We start from the raw sequence: 17,675 nt of genomic DNA on the forward strand, positions 1-17,675 counted from the left end.
TTATTCTTCAAATACTTATAACTTTATATGTATAAACAGTTGCAACCTGATGCAGGCAATTTAACTTGTCCTTAAAAACTACTTTAGCACAGCTGCTAAAATGTTTTCCCCATGTTGTTAATTTACTCAGAAGCACTCCATTTTTTCTAAATAAATATGGAAATCCCAGGTAAAACAGTTTATCATAAGTTATAAAATGATTGGATCATAGTTTAATCACATTTTATTATGCCTTCCCAAATGAACATGTTTTAGAAACATCTATGGAGATTCTTCATCAAAAGATACTAATAAAGTAATTACTAGATCATAATTTTAGTCATTTTAAAGATATTTTAAAGATCAATGGTTCATTGATCAAATTGTGAGTCTCTATTGTTTGACAGATAGTATTCTCAGTACTAGAGATACATCTGTAAAGAGAATAGACAGTAAGTGGAGCAAATAGATAAATTATATAGTGCAATCCATTATTTATTACCTGTGTGTTATGGTGATAAGTGCTTATGGAGATAAGTACCCTGAACGAACTAGGGTAAGAGGTTGGGATTATCTGTGCAGTATGGTTTTTAATGAAAAGGGCTTGGAAGCTTAAATTTATCTCACTGAGATAACTTTAAACAAATACCTGAAAGAGGTCAAAAAGCGAATCATCTGGCTATCTAGAAAAGAGCAACACAGGCAGAAGAAGCCACTAGGAAGAGAGCAGAGTGAATTCGTTAAGAGGCTAGCAAGGAGACTAGTGTAGCTGGAACAGCGTGAGCATGGGAGGCTTGACCAGAGAGGAAGACTGGGAGGGGGTGGGGGCGGGACTGTGCATTGAGGCCTTGTAAGTATTTCCTCTGGGAGAAGCAGGGCAAGATTTTATGACATTGCTTTAGAGCCAGTGTTGGAAAATAGGTGGTGCGACCTACAGGACAGAAGCAAAATGGCCATAAAGCAGGCCTAGTAGTCTGATAATAGTTGGAATCAAGTTGGTAACAGGAATGACAAATGGTTGGATTTTTGCTAGATTTGAAGGCAAAGCTGAGAGTTTTCTGGTGACCAGATGGCAGGAGTGAGTGAGTGAGTGAGTGAGTGTGTGTGTGAGTGTGTGTGTATGTATGTGTGTGTGTATGTGTGTCTGATGTCAAGGAGACATGGGATGCAGCTGGCAAGTGCAGGAAGGGTGCAGGATGGACACACCAAGTTTGTGATGCCTGCTAAACTTCCAGGTGGACATGCTGAGTAGCCAGGTGGGGTTTGCATTCAGAATGAGGTCTTTGAAAGAGGAGGTATGAATTCCAGAGTCATTAGCATGTGGGCAGTTTTTAGTATCATAAAAATAAGATTAAGAAAATCTAAATGGAGAAGTAGATTAAGCCATAGGGGAATTAGCACTGGAAGTATTCAAGTCTTCTTAGAAATAAATACTGAGGAAGGGAAGAAATGGAGACTAGTCCAGGAAGCAAGTGAATGAGCCCACCCAGGAGGAGGGTCTAATTAAGTGTGCCACATGGTGCTGTAGGTCAAGAAAGATGAAAGCTAAGGATTGGCTATTGGATAGGGCAACATGGAGATCAAGGGTCATTTATGATCTGCATCTTGTTGAGGGGTCGGAAAGCCTGTGGAATAAATGGGTGCAAGAAATAATAGACAGAGAGGAATGGAGATACCGGCATAAGCAACTCTTCCAAGGAATTTTGCTAAAAAGAAGAGCTTAAGGCAAAGAGCTATTTTCAAGATGGGAGAAATGCTTTGATTGTTAGTAGAGGAGATCATCCCAGAGAGTGGAAAACCGATGTAGGAGAAAAGCCAGCAATTACTAGAGTCACATCCTTGAATAAGAAAAAATTGAATTTACTAAGCAAGCAGAGGGACTGCCAGCTGCTCGGAAGATAGACTGGACAGACGTGTGGCTAGTAGAGGGACCTGTGGTGGATGAAATCCACGTAGCAGGAAAACGAGATCTCCCATCAACTAAGAGTAAGCAAGGGTGAGCAGAAATAGAAGTTTTGAGGGAAGGGACGTGATGGAATGGCACGAGAGGGAAACCTTGACTGCTGAGGAGTCGGAATCAAAAGTGAAAGCAGATGATGTTGCCGAGGTTTTTCCATAGCCGTGTTTGGCGACATGAGCACACATGCAGATTCAGTGGAGGATGAATGTCAACTAGTAATTAGAGCTGGCAAGCTGAGAAGTGACAGGGTGAAGGAACTGGGGCGGAAGCAAGGGGGTGGCTGCAGCAGTTGCCTGTGGAGTGCAAGGTGGACAAGGGAGGCAGCTTCCAAGGGGATGAAGAACAGAAGAGTGGGGACTGCATAGGATCATCAGAGTGAAGGTGGAGTGAATGAGAGCAAACACAAGACAGTGTAGCTATTACCCTGCAGGCTGGAGGCCCTGAGGGTAAGCAGTAAAGGGGAGTCAAAAGAACGCAGGCACCATGACATCAGGATATTGAAGACCAGAGCTTTATCTTATCATTGGAAGGGCACTGTTAGCACTAGTTCAAAGTCCAAGCTAAATATTTAACAGTGTAAGATGACTACTCTAGAAGCTTAAAGATTGTGCTATTTAATTACAGAACAGAGTAATTATTCAGTTGTATATATTTTATATAATGTGACAGAATAAAATGAAAATTATATAAATGTATCTAATTTATAACAAAGGCATTAGCACCCATTTATGAGGAAGAACAATCATTTCACAAAATACTTATTCTTCATAAGTGTACTTTTAAGTTATATCACTAAAACTTACAGTAAATGTCCTTTTTGAGAACCTAGATTTGGTTCCTAGCACCTACGTGGGTAACTCACAGATGCCTCTAACTCCAGTCCAGGGGAGCTGACACCCTCTTCTGGTCTTTGTGGGCACTGCATGCATGTTGCATCTATAAACCCACACACAAAAGTAAGAAAGTTTAAATTAATATACCCTATCAGCCACTTATATGCACATTCATCAAAATATAAAAGAAATATCAGTAAAGCGAACAACTAATCGAGTTGTATTGACTCCTAAAATGTATCTGACTAGCGTCAGAGATTCTGTGTCAAATCCGTGTGCCCTCAGTCTGGCTGTGGCTCTCCCTGCAGCACACCTGACACTAGTGTGTGCTTACCAGAAACCAGCCGCCTGCCTCAGACCTGTTTGGGCCAGTATGCTTGTTGTTGTAATTATGTGCATTAATTAAAATAGTGCATGTGCTGATGAAACGAGAGTGAGGGAAGAGACTTGTCTTTGAATGACCTAAGCTAAATTAGGCGGGAATGAGGCAGCTGTAAAATGTTTGGGAGGCATTCGTAATGGAGAAGATGTCTGCACTGACATTGTTTCCTAAATTCTTTGTTTCCTTACTTCTTTCTTTTATTTACTATGTATTTATTGTTTTTTAGTTTGGTAATAGGAATAAACCCAGAGCCTCATGTATGCTAGGCAGCTGTGTTACCACCGAGCTACATCTCCAGCCCATTGTGAGACCATGTTCTTTTACACAATAAAAACAGATGGTTGTGTTTCGTGTGGTTTTCCTAAACCCTACTCCTCTAAGGAGAGAACTTGCACTAGAAATTAGTGAATTCATGTGCATTTGCTTTACTAATTGTTTTTAGCACAGGCTGACTTGGAGTTCTTTTTACCTATGTAGTGGTAGGTTTCATGACATTTTCATTCAAATGTATCGTGTATTATGGTCGAAAACATTCCTTTTCCCAGATAGCCCTGTTCTTACTTTCATTTTATATATAATAATTTAGTATGTAATTTTAGACTAGAAGTCACATTTCATCATTAATGATTTTCTTCTTTAACTGACATTCCCACTGATGTGGTAGCTACAAATCTATACACGAAGGCACCATGTTTAATTTAGTAGTCAAATTGCATTTTTATCTTATGTGCCATGTTAGTATTTTGTTTGCCTTTTTGTTTTAAAAATTGGCCTCATGTTTAGCAAGTTCTGTCTTATTCCCTAAGGAATGTTCAGCAGCAGCAGCTGGTGGTAGGTTTTCTAAGTAGGTTTGTGGGAGGGGTGGGTTGCACGCTGTGAGTGGAGGCCAGAAGGTCAACTCTGGGGTTGTTCTTGGGGGAGCTGTATATCTTGCTTTCCAAGACAAGTCACTCATTGTCCTAGCCTGTGGGCCAGGGTGGTAGGCCAGTGAGCCCCAGGGATCTGGCTGCCTCTGTCTCCCTAGCACTAAGATGAAAAGAAGGTACCACAAAACTCAGTTTGTGGGTTTCTGGGGTTGTTGCTTTATTGTTCAGGCTAATTTGCTCTAAAAGGAACTTAAGTTTTGCGTATTATGGGACTAAAAGGGTAGTTTCTGGAGTGAGTGTGTTTGGATTTGAATCTTTCATTCTGTACTCTGTATAGCAGGCAAGACCAGAGTGTGGAGGTGAGACCTGGGATGTGTTATAGAACCTCTCAGCTTCAGCGTTCTCATCTGTAATGGGGACAGTACTAGCACATACCACACAGAAAGTGAGGATCCAGTGAACTAATAAATGTTCAGTATGGTGCCTGGCATACAGTAGCTATTAGCGTCTTAATATTTAGGATGCTGTCTTTTTAATACGCACTACATATCACAGTGTTCTATTAATAGTCCTCTAACAAAGGTCATCAATATTTTTGGATATAGGTTAAATTGTCATTTCTGTAAAGTGTGGATATCAGGCTGCATGTCAGGCCCCTTGCCATATTCTGTGACCATCAGTGACTTGCAGCATGTTTTGTCCCTGATACTGCCTTGTTGCATTGGGACTGTTAAAGTAAGCACACTGCACCCTTTCTAAAAGTCTGTGTCTTCATTATTGAGTTGGTAGGTAGAGCACTCTGCTACTGTTTTCCTTAGCTTCTTTTAAAAAAAAAAATTTAGGCCAGGTGGTGTACACCTTTAATCCCAGCACATGGGAGACAGAGGCAGGTGGATCTCAGCAAGTTTGAGGCCACCCTGGTCTACAAAGTGAGTTCCAGGACAGCCAAGAATGTTATACAGAGAAACCCTGTCTTGAAAAACCAAGAAAAAAATTAGATTCATTTATTCTTTACATATATGAGAGTTTTGTCTGCATGTACAGATAAGTACCACGTGCATGCTTGGTGCCCATGGAGTTGAGAAGAAGGGTCAGAGCCCCTGGAACTGGAGTTATAGATGATTGTGAACCATCATGTGGGTGTTGGGAACAGAACCTCAGTTCAACAAAAACAAGCACTTTTAATTGCTGAGCCACCTCTCCAGTCCCCTCATTCTGCTTTTTAACATAATGTAACTTAGTAATACTATTGGTAAAGAAGAGAAAAATGTATTGCCTGCTTCCTCAAAAACATTTCTAAGAAAAGCCTCAGTCCTTACCGGGGACATATGGGACCTGTGGTGAGTCAGATGGTACTTAGTAACCCAGTGTATCTGTGGGTCACCTGGAGGCAAACGGGTGTGCTCTGCCACAAGCACTGTAGAGGAGAAGTTGTCATGAACACCACTAAGATCTTCATGGTCTGATCATAGCTTCACTGGAGCAGATGAGCCCATCAGGGGGCCTTGTGCCCTGGTGTAAAAAAGGGGTTCGTCAATCCAAGAGGGCCACATAAGTCAAAAGGTGTTTCTTGGTGTTATCTCAGAAATGAGAAGGGGTTGCACAGACAATCTGTATCCTTTGTACAAAATAAAATACACTTGCTATGCCAAGTGTGTAAAATGAGTAGAGGAGAGATGACGCATGTTTCAGGAAACTACCATTAGTCTTTAAAGTAGTTGGAAAAGTGTAAAAACGGTGGTATTCCAAGAAAAAGAATGACCAGAGTTTCTTAGCCTAATATTCCAGGCTTAGAAGATGTCCTGAGAGGCCGCATGGGGAGACTCATCAGGTGGGGCTTCAGCTTGCCTAGTCATTGGGTCTGTGGTAGATATGTTTATCAAATAACAGATCCGTTATCAGTGCAGTTACGCAAGGAAAACAAACCAGCTCAAGGACCTTACTCATTGTTTTACTTTTTGATAGGGGAGACAAGAATTAACTGTTAATATAACATACAATGCTGGGTTGTTATAATGGTGTGAACCCAGCACCTTAGAAGGTCAGAGCCTGGAATAGTTAATTGTGTGTCCATGGGAAGGAATTCATAAAGTCAGGCTGAGTAGGGAAAGTGGGACGAAAGCCACCAGGTGGATGGGAGTGGAGCCGTCTAAACACGGATGGGAGGGTGATCACAAGCCCGGCTCAGGCTGTGTGCATCAGGAACACTTGGCCTACTCTTAGTTGTGAAGAAAGATTAGCGGAGTATGATTGCATGCACCTGTAGTCCCAGATGCATTAGAGGCTGAGGCAGGAGAATCATTTTGGGTCTGGAGTTTGAGCCAGGCTGGGATGCACAGCAAGACACTGTCTCAAAAAGGAAAAAAAAAAATACTGCCCTAGTTGTTGAATATGGTTTGGAGGGAAAATGCACCCCAGACATCAGGAGCACCCTGGTGGCTTTCTACAGAGTCTTCTGGAAGACTCATTGAATGGTGGATGGGAAGAGGATGAATAGAGGAAGTCATACCAAAGGGATTTGGTAGGCCTTTGGAATTGGGATTATGAGGAAGGAAAAGGAGCCGTGTGGTATTTTCTTGCCAACTGGCTGGGTGGGTGTTCTCAATGTGTCATTTTCATCAGTGCTGGGATGAGAGGAAACAGAAGTTCAGGACAAAAAAGGGAGAAGGATACTGTGTTTAGTTTTTGGGATTTGAATGGGAAAGGCCTGTGGGACATCCCAAAATCTAGTAGATATGAATTCGCATAAATAGATGTAGCCTTTAAAAAGATTGTTTAAACCAAGCAACAAGAATGGCCAGGCCTGGGTCTTGGAGAACACCCAGCATGGTCCATGTGGGAAAAGGTTCTCTGTCCTCTTCCTTTCTCTAGCAGTGGAGACAACTGAGGTTGACTGTATTGATCTTGTGTAGTTGCTCTTCAGGCATATTATTTTAAATGGCTTTTATGTCCATATTTTTTTCACTTTCAACTTTAAATGTGTATGTAGACAGACATTTCTTTCCTACCTACCAGTTCCCAAGTAACCACTCACAGGCCTAATATGATTTATAAATGCTCGGCCAATAGCTCAGGCTTATTATTACCTAACATCCCCCTCCCCCTTTTTTGGTTTTTCGAGACAGGGTTTCTCTGTGGCTTTGGAGCCTGTCCTGGAACTAGCTCTTGTACACCAGGCTGGCCTCGAACTCACAGAGATCCATCTGCCTCTGCCTCCCAAGTGCTGGAATTAAAGGTGTGCACCACCACCACCGCCTGGCTTACTAACCCATATTAAATTAACACATATTCCTTATTTACGCTCTGCCATGTGGTGGTACCTCTTTTAGCATGGCACGTTCATTTCCTACTCCCTATGCATCTGGCTGGTGACCCCTGACTCAGCCCTTCTTCTTCCCAGCATCCTTAGTTTGGTCACCCCACTTAAACTTCCTGCCTGGCTACTGGCCAATCAGTGTTTTATTAAACCAATTTGAATGACAAATCTTTACAGTATACAAGGGGATTATTTCATAGCATAAGTAAATGTCACTTCATTGGATTTTGGGGTTTTACTATGTGAGTAATTCTTGCAAAGAAACTGGTAATATTTGTCATAGTATTAAACATTAATCTCTCAAAATGATTCTTAGTACAATTAGTCCCTTTCTTTAATTGCTCTTTCTCTCTACAGGAACTGATGCAACAGAATGGGATTGGCTACGTGTTAAATGCCAGCAATACATGTCCAAAGCCCGACTTCATTCCTGAATCTCACTTCCTGAGAGTGCCTGTGAATGACAGCTTTTGTGAAAAAATTCTGCCCTGGTTGGACAAGTCTGTGGATTTCATAGGTATGTAGCTGAAGACCAGGGGACACGCCCTTCGAGTCTTAGTGTCACAGGCAGGGATAGCTACCCCTCCCCTTTTGCCTCTTTTAGAGATTTCAAGTCTGAAAACAGTACATGATGTCACTTCCACATTTAGTGGTCAAGGTGACGTGTGCCATGCCATTGGCCTTGTGACCTACTAGCTAACTTTTAACAGCACCAAGGTTAAGCATTGCAGGAGCTGTGATTATGCGTTGCAAGTTCTTAAAAATCAGTTAAGCTTTCAGAGCTAACTCACCCTTCCACTTTGCAAATGCTTTGAAAACGGTTTGATAGATCTGGCTGACTTTCTCTCTTACTTGGTGTTGTCTTTTCCCAGGGTAAAGTCAGGTCCTGTGAAAACACACTGTTAGGTATGAAGTCCTTTTATTTGTTACAAGGTTTCCTGAGCCTCAGGTCATGCATGGATAGTTTCAAGTAGTTTTTGGTCCAGTGAAATTCCAGCACATACTCTGACATGCACTTACAGAAGCTAGTCTGTACCATACAGTTCACACTGAAATGATCATAAAGAAAATTTGCCAAACTAATACTTTGTCATTGCACCTCTAAGAAGTATATTCAGCATACTATTCCATTTGTTGTCCTTGAGAAGAAACCAGCTGTGATTAATGTTCCCATTGCATGTCGTATTGATTCAGAGACATGTTTCAAGCTCCTGCTCAACCCCACCCCCACCAAGTCCTTGATTCCGCACTGAGGCAACATAGAGAGTTGATTCAAAGGATGTACTTTGGAGCCAAACTTTGAGCCCTTCCTCCCCGGTTATCAGTTAAGTGATTGTGTGTACCTAACTTAAAACTCTCGCATGCCTGGTTCCTGAATTAAAGGGTGAAGGTCATGGACCTTCTTCAGAGGGATAGTGTGAGGACCAAAGCAATGATCTGTATGCACCAAACCTTTACAGCAGACTCGGCTCAGAGTCAGCTCTGAAGAAATGTTTGTACTTTTCCTTTTCTACCCTTGCTTCTCCCAACACAGGCTCCCGCTGTGTGTGAGGCTGGCCTCAGACTTCGGGCCCAGGCACTCATCCCAGGTTGCTGGGGCTGTGGGCACAGGTTGCCCTCTCTGACTAACAAACATTTTAGAGATCGCCATGAGCTGTTCTTTTCCCCATCTGTAGGTCTGTGCTGTCACCTCCTCGGCCATCGCTTCCTTCTGTGAGCTGGGACTCCTCATTGCTCCCTTAGTTAACTTTCCAGTCCTCTCCCTCCGTCTTGATTATTTGTTGTTGGAGACAAAGGTTTCTGTACTTTTCTGTTTAAGCCTAAGCATTGTTCTTAGGTTTCTGTAGTACTAACTTGCTGTTATTTCCAGCTTCACATCTCTGTCTTCTTGTTCTTCACTCCAGAACTTTTGGAGGCTCCTTAATTTCCTATACAAAAATATGTCTCTTAACCTAATGTTCCCAAGACTGCCCCCCCCAACAAATGTTCCCACCTTTGCAGCCAGCTCCAACTATTTCTTGGAGGGCTTGTGAGTGTCAGCTTGGGTAGGCTGCTTCCTGAGCACCCTGCTCAGGACTGATAGGGCTTTCCTGTGCCAGGTTCCTTTCCCCTCTTGGCCAAGTCTTTGTGTATGAGACTTCCACTTGGAGACTCGGGTTACACTCAGTCTGTCAAGACTATGTGAAATGAATCCATGCTAGAATAATCACTTTTATGTTTAATTTTAAAAATTATCAGATGAACCAGGCGGTAGTGGCTCATGCCTTTAATCCTAGCACTTGGAAGGCAGAGACAGGTGGATCTCTGAGTTCAAGGCCAGAGCAAGGTTCCAGGACAGGCTCCAAAGCTACACAGAGAAACCTTGTCTCGAGAAACAAAAAACAAGAAAAAATTATTGTGGTTGTAAACCCAGCATGAGCATAATAGAGAAAGTTGGAGGGGAGAGGGAAACCCATCATCCACATTGCAATGTGTGCTACTGTCAGGTTTCCAAAAACATTTGCTTACTTCCTTGTATGTATTGAGTCTAGCGTGTGCGTGACCCAGCAGACCTGTCACATTAGTGTGTGTGGAGGTCAGAGGACAGTCTAGGGTCAGCTCTCACCTTCTGCTTGGAGGCAGCATCTCTTCTGTTTCTGTGGCTTCACTGATACTCAGGCTGTTGCCTGTATGACTGTCAGTTTTACCTCTTTGCAGCCTCCTTCAAAATTTTTAATTTAATTTTATTGTTATTTGTGTATGTGATGCATGAGTGGGGGCACACATGTGCCACCGCAGAGGACAGCTTTGGGGCTTTGGTTCTTTCCCCCCACCGTAGATTTCAGGGATTGAACTCAGGTTGTTAGGCTTATGCACCCAGCACTTTTACTTGCTGAGCCTTCCTGCCATTTCCCCCATTTTTTAAAAAAAATAATCTTTTTAAAAAATATGTGTCAGTATTAACTGCTTGTGTAATATTGCTAGTATTTGAACCATTGAAAAGTGTGAGAACAGGACCATGATAATGTTCTTATAGTCTAGTTTTTATAGATAATCATTATTTAAAATTTTTATTTTAGATCTATATTTATCCTTTTGCATGTTTTTGTTGCATGTGTGCGTGTGCTTGGTGCCTGAAGGTAGTCAGAAGAGGACATCAAATACTCTGGCTCTGGAGTCATACAACTGCAGTGTAGATGCTGGGAGCCAAACCCCAGTCCTTGGCAAGAGCGACAAGTACTCTTCAGCACCGAGCCTCTCCAGCCCAGATCATTATTAGCATAATAGGAAATACACTCAAAATGAAGAGAGCTGAAACCCATGATTTTAGTGTGTGCTGGGAGTGGAATTTGGAGCTTTAAACATGGTAGGCATGGTCTGCACTGCATTTCTCCCATGGTGCTTCCAAGCCTGGGTATGGAGCAGCTTCCAGCTAGGGACTGGGGATCAGTGTAGACACATTTTATACCATGAGATAGAAAAAAGGGGGAAGAACCAAATTACAGGAAAAGTACAATGGCTGTGGCAGAAAATCGGAATTGCCATTAGGTGTAAACCATAGCTTTAAGTCTCCATCCCAAGGGAAAGAAAGAACATGGAGCAGAAGATAACTGTGTTTGCTAATACAACAGGATTTACATGCAGGCCGTGTGTTATTTATGTCAGCCTGGTTCTGTGTGTCAGTGTGGGTTGTGTTCATTTGTTCTTGTATGGCTTCCTTTTCTAGCAGGGACACTGCTTGTTGCTTACTCTTAAATTATAATGAATATACATATACATATTCATTATATATATATATATGAACGAGTATATAATGAATAATAAATTGCATCTACTAGACATCTATCACAGACTGCAAGGCCAAACCAGTTTTAGATTCATTAGCCAGTGCAGGTTCCTTGTGTTCTTATAATTTTAAGAATTTCAACCTCGCTGCCAGTGGTGGTGGCTCACACTTTTAATTCCAGCACTTGGGATGCAGAGGCAGGCAGATCTTTGGGTTCAAAGCCAGTCTGGTTTACAGAGCAAGTTCCATCTCAAAAATTAACCTCAACTTTGACTAATAAATGGAAAGGCAAGGATTTGGCTCCATGGCTGAGCACATGTGTAGTTGTTCAGAACAGAATCAGTCATGGTAGTTGCTTCCAGGCCATTTGGGATAATGTCATCTGCTCCTACATGTAAGCTTTTAAAGCTCCTCATCAGCAAAGAGGGCAGCACCGGGTGAATCCCCTGGCTTTGCTTCTAATGGTATCCACGAGTCTCTCTAACGCGTTCCGGGGGATTAAGATGATGTAATATGTTAGTAACTCCTGCTTCCTATTAGCGAGCTCTGGTCCAGCATACACATGAGTTTTGAGTTAAGCAAATAGCTGGGGAGATAGCTCTGCCTGTTAAGGTGCTTACTGTGCAAGCATCAGGACCTGAGTTTGATGACCAGAGCCCACAGAAAGATGATGGGCACCGTGGTGCTTGCTTGTAATGCAGTACTGGTGAACAGAGACAGAGGAACGCCCCAGGGCTTGCTGGCTAGCCAGCCAGCTACCCTAGCCTACTTGGTGAGTTCCAGATCCGTGAAATACTGTCTGAAAACCATACACCTGTACTCCTTTTTACACCCGAGTAATGGCAGCTGAGGTTGACATCTGTCTTCCACTCTGTATTCTTACACACATACACATACATTCTCTATACACACACATACATTCTGCATAGCATATGTTCTGAAATAAGAACCAAGCAATCTCATTGCTTATTAGTAATTCTTTGGGATCTTAATGGCAAGAGAACTTCCTTTCTTCTTCTAATAAACAGCACTAAAGGATAACTAGGAGGCTCCGTACGTGAGACCTGCTTTGAAGTTTCAGGTGAAATCACTGATGGTAACATTCAGGGCAATGCTTAGTATAAGATTTCCTTACTGAAGAAATTCCTAGTGACCTTTCTTAAATTTGCTCCCACAGAGAAAGCAAAAGCTTCCAATGGCTGTGTGCTGATACATTGCTTAGCTGGAATCTCTCGCTCTGCCACCATTGCTATTGCCTACATCATGAAGAGGATGGACATGTCTCTAGATGAGGCTTACAGGTAAGGACAGGAACATGGCTTATGGAACATGCTTTTCGTTTTCCCTGAAACAGGAAGACCTGTGAAGGCGGGTGAGCAGATGAAAGGCAGACCAAGATGATTCTGGTCACATTCGTCACAGGTCCTTGGTGGCCATGGTCTTGGAGACTGAGAAAGAGTGGTTTAGCTGTCATTCTCTTGAGCCATACGTTCACCCTCAGCTGCCTTTTAGTGACAATAGGTCAGTAAAGCGCATTCCTTTCCCTTGCTAGAGAAACATGGCCTTTTCTGATTGGTAAGTGGGGAAAGTGTCTTTGCACAGTGCCCACCAGAGTGTTCTGCTCGACCGTACTTCCTAGATGAAAGTCTGATGCACTTGTTCATAAAATCTGAATAAAACTTCCTGTCCTGTCTAACTGGCCAGATTTTACAGGAAGTATTCTGATTAGGCTGCTTCTATTATCTCAACGGGAAAAGCAGGAAGAGGCAGGACTGTGAGGACAGGTGAGTCTGAGTTCACTGCCCTGTTGGCAGGAAGTAATTGGTTTTCATATGAAAACAAGAATATAGATGCGCCCTGCTGACTGATTTTAATATTTGAGTTTCTCAAACTATAAAATCTGGAATAACGAAGTGAGCTGCTTAGACAGCCTGTCTTGCTGATCACTGGAAGGGATGGGTCTTCTTTCGGCACCAGCTCTCTCCAGTTAGCTCTCTGTCTCTGTCATCTTTCTGCCTTGGCTGAAGTCAGGTGGGAAGGCCCACAGTTTTATTAGTTGAGTTTTTATGTCTTGATGAATTTTTAACATGGTGGTCAGTCCAGGCTTTGAGTCCCGCTCCATCACATCTAGCTGTGTTCACTTTGAGACAAGGGCACCTTCGGACTTTGTGGCTGTCTAGATGAACAGGTTAAGGATGGAATACCGCAGCACAGCAGTAGTGTTTAACACCCAGAGATCAGTTTGTAGCCTATTGTGTGTCATTTTGAATATAAAGAGAACTGTAGGATTGGGTGCTGTGACACTTTACCATCTGGTGCCATCTCTGGGAGATGTGTGTGTAACGGGGCAGAGTTGAGCAGACAATCCTCTTAGCCACTGCACTGGAAGCCTTGGCTTCTTAAAAGTAAGGAACCTGGAGGCTTCCCACTGGCACACATCCTACCATCCACACGGCTCTCCTAGTAAGGTATCTCACCTTGGACCTGGACTTGTAAATGAACCCGATTCCAAAGCACTGGGAAGGTGTAGTAACTCCACGCCTCACTTTCTCTTAGTGCCCTCAAGACAAAGTGCAGTTATAAAATTCAGGGGTTTTGCTTTGTCCTCTCTGTAGATTTGTGAAAGAAAAAAGACCTACCATATCACCGAACTTTAATTTTCTGGGCCAACTCATGGACTACGAGAAGACTATTAAGCAGACTGGAGTGTCAGGGCCAAAGAGCAAACTCAAGCTGCTGCCCCTGGACAAATGCAGCGAGTCTGCAGCCTCGGAGGGCGGATGGAAGAGTGCGCTGTCTCTCAGTCCACCCTGTGTCAGCTCTACCTCAGAGGCATCAGGGCAAAGGCTTGTGCATCCTGCCAGCGTGTCCAGCTTACAGCCTTCACTCTTAGAGGACAGTCCCCTGGTACAGGCGTTCAACGGGCTCCAGCTGTCCTCAGAGAAGCTGGAAGACAGCAATAAGCTCAAGCGTTCCTTCTCTCTTGATATCAAGTGTGTTTCGTATTCGGCCAGTGTGGCAGCATCTTCCCATGGCTTCTCGTCAGAGGATGCTGTGGAGTACTACAGACCTTCTGCCACACTGGATGGGACCAGCAAGCTCTGCCAGTTCTCCCCTGTTCAGGAGGTATCAGAGCAGACTCCAGAAACCAGCCCAGATAAGGAGGAGGCCCACGTTCCCAAGCAGCCCCAACCCACCAGGCCTTCAGAGAGCCAGAGCAAGCGATTACACTCAGTGAGAACCAGCAGTAGTGGGACCACCCAGAGGTCCTTCTTCTCACCGCTGCATCGGAGTGGGAGTGTAGAGGACAATTACCACACCAACTTTCTTTTCGGCCTTTCCACCAGCCAGCAACACCTCACCAAGTCTGCTGCAGGGCACGGTCTCAAGGGCTGGCACTCAGATATTCTGGCGCCCCAGTCCTCTGCCCCCTCCCTGCCCAGCAGCTGGTATTTTGCCACAGAGCCCTCACACTTCTACTCTGCTTCCGCCATCTATGGAGGCAACACCGGTTACTCTGCCTATAGCTGTAGCCAGCTGCCCACCTGCAGTGACCAAGTCTATTCTGTTCGCAGGCGGCAGAAGCCCAGTGACAGAGCTGACTCGAGACGCAGCTGGCATGAAGAGAGCCCCTTTGAAAAGCAGTTTAAACGCAGAAGCTGCCAGATGGAATTCGGAGAGAGCATCATGTCAGAGAACAGGTCGAGGGAAGAGCTGGGCAAAGTGGGCAGTCAGTCTAGCTTTTCAGGCAGCATGGAAATCATTGAGGTTTCCTGAGAAGAAAGACCCTTGTAACTTCTGATGTTTTGTTTTGTTTCTTGTTCACAAAAAAATATTCCCTGTAAATCTGAAATATGTGTATGTATATACATATATATTTTTGGAATATAGAGCTACGGTGTAAAAGCAAAAGATGGATCAACACAGTTATTCTCTCAGCACCTGCACTGAGAGCAGCTAATTCTCTCAGAAGAGTGGAAGGGTAGATGTTAGAATTCTCCCAGCCAGGAGAAGAGATTTTGTTCAGTGAATTGCACATCTTGTTCCTACAAAAGCAAGGGTTTTTGTTTTTGATGCTACAGGGCAAAATCCCTCCCATCTTCATGTGCAACAGAGATCTCCAGAACTCACTTCTGTCCAGGCCCTTTCCTGTGCACCTTAGCGCTGAGACTGAGCCAGCTGTTGGGGGAAAGACCCTCTTATGGACAGACCCTAGTGGTAAGTCCAAGAGCAATGATCCTGTCCAAAGCTGAGTCATAAATTCAAGCTTGATTGGCAGCTGAAGGACACGGGCATCATTCTGCTGGATGAACTATTAGGAGCCTTGCCAGATCTACTCAACCAACCCAGTACCTCAGACAGGACATTTGGGGCCATCACCACTACCATGTCTAGGAGCCCATTTTCTAGGCATTGTGAATAAATAACTTATCACTTTCCAGACAAATTCATACCATCTGTGCACAAAATCCCAGTGTGCCTGGATGGGCAGCTGCCATTGTACCCTTCTTCTTGTCTTTAGAAGAGGGGAAACCAACTAGAGTTCAGCATAGCTAGAGATTGCGCAGTCAGGTAGCTTAGAGACTTAAGCCAGGGATGGGAAAGTAAACATTTGATTATAATAATCAAAGAATTATCTAAAGTGGGGTTGTTAATCCTTAAATTGACCACAGACTTGGGTTAGAGATAAATGTGAATCACTGGGCTGGGCAGCAGAGTGACAGCGCCCTCGGGTCCTCAGCTAGAACAGATGCTTTTCAGTTCTGTCTCTTGGCATACAGAAAGCTTCGAGAAGGTAAAACTTGAAGCAGGAAACCAATTTCCTTGGTGTCTTTTTTTCCTGTGGTATGCAATAAGGGTACTATTTCTAGAATCATCTTAGACTTCCAGACTTACCATGGGCTTTGGCAAGCAAGACCTATTCAGAATAAGACATGCTAGAAAAGTTCACAGAGGGGTTGTTGAATTTTGTTTAGTTGTGAATGCATGAGAGCTGTATTCAAAAGCTGTCCCAGCAGGCTGAGGAAGGGCCATGTCAGGTGGAGGACCACGGTGGTTTCTCAGTCTCTGGCGTACAATCACTGTGTGGACGTAATCCTGGCAGTGGAGAACAGAAGGTAGTAAGAACAAGTGTGCACATGATAGTGCCTATCTGCCTTTCAACTCCCTGGCTTGAGTTTTATCTTCCAGAGTACAGTCCTTCTCAAGGCCTTAATTCACGTCAGCAGGGTATGGGTGGGGCAGGTACGGTCATTGTTCTTTACTGTAAGTGTAGCAGGGGCTGACTCATGTCTCAGGTTTTTCTCTGTTTGTGAAATGGACAGTCCTTTGACGAGGATGTGACTTAATGTTTCCTATAGTGATTGCTAAAACCAGCATAGAATGACATAGTTCGAAGCTGATGGGCTCGATCAGGAGGATTATAGTCCTCATGGACGCCCTGTACAGATAAGCTGTCTGGACACAGACGAAGGCAGAACACTGCACGGGGAACAGGCTGCCACTCTGTGGAGGTTCTGTTCAGCAATCTGTGTCTTTGATATACATCAAAATCTCTTATGTAATCAGAAGTTCTCAATGCTTCACAGTAAATTTTGATACACTAAATGCGTAAGAGCCCACCCTCTTTAAAATCTGCTCACGCTGGTAAGACATAATCTAAACATGAAAGCAACAGCTCCATCATTCCGTGTGTTCCAGGAGGACCGGTGGTGCGTTGCCTCTGCCATGTCATGCAGGGCTCTCTGGGCCACGGTCCCTTCTGTGTAGTGAGTCATTCTCTGCAGCTGTCACTCTTCATCACTAATGTCATCTCAGCCCATCTTGGGGTCACAACTGCCGCACTGAAAGGGCTGCCTCTGCGGCGCACTGTGGGTGGTGTGGTGGTTGGCTCTGTGAGCACAGGGAAGCCTGGAGTCTTCTGCAGATGCAGAGCAGTGACTTTAATGAGCAAAACTAGACTCTGAGAAATGCTGGAAACGGTTGAGAGCGTGTGTAAAGTCAGAGTGGAAAGACTGTATAAATGTGTAATATGAATATAGTGTTGTTGGAGTAAGGCAAGCTGTTGAATGGTTCGGTTGTGCATTTCTCGTTTTGATGTCATGTATGTTAATATGATGAAATAAAATTGAAACTGGTACCTGTTTATACATAAGTGTGAGAAGCAGCCTCTTCTTGCAGGTCTTACCATGATGGGAGCCATCCTATTTGTTACAAAAGAAGGGAGTCACAGAACCACAGATGAGAGGTTAGCCTTTTAAAATGGAAGTGGCAAGTGATACATCACATGGAACAATGGGTGCTGGCCTGCGTTCTCTATGCCAAGTGCACACTGTAGAACCTACCTGCCTGATTTCAGGGTATACAAGTACAGCACAGAAAGGAAAAGACAGGTGCCTGCGAGAGGACTTTAGCACAAACAGACACACTGAGGAAGGGTAGCTCTTACACGCTGTCCTGGGAGACTGGAATGAGGCTCATGTGGGAGAATGCTCACCTCACAGTCATAAGGCGCTGACTTTGATTCCTAGCACCACATAAACCAGACATGGTAAACAGTGGATCCCAGCAGAA

The 17,675-nt window shown here is 43.9% G+C and overlaps 1 protein-coding gene across 5 annotated transcripts in view; it reads left to right on the forward strand.

Annotated features, from left to right (window-relative positions):
* The window catches only part of Dusp16 (dual specificity phosphatase 16), a 74,815-nt gene extending 57,564 nt beyond the window's left edge, over positions 1–17,251 (forward strand). For all 5 annotated transcript variants that reach the window (XM_038318762.1, XM_042054480.1, XM_042054478.1 and 2 more), the window contains exons 5-7: positions 7,694–7,853; positions 12,280–12,403; positions 13,718–17,251. In XM_038318762.1, the coding sequence (XP_038174690.1) occupies positions 7,694–7,853; positions 12,280–12,403; positions 13,718–14,879 (1,446 nt within the window). In that variant the 3' untranslated portion in view covers positions 14,880–17,251. The remainder of the gene's footprint in view (positions 1–7,693; positions 7,854–12,279; positions 12,404–13,717) is intronic.
* The last annotated feature ends 424 nt before the right edge of the window (positions 17,252–17,675 follow it).

Source organism: Arvicola amphibius, chromosome 2 (assembly GCF_903992535.2).
Source record: "Arvicola amphibius chromosome 2, mArvAmp1.2, whole genome shotgun sequence".
NCBI classification, from domain to species: Eukaryota; Metazoa; Chordata; class Mammalia; order Rodentia; family Cricetidae; genus Arvicola; species Arvicola amphibius.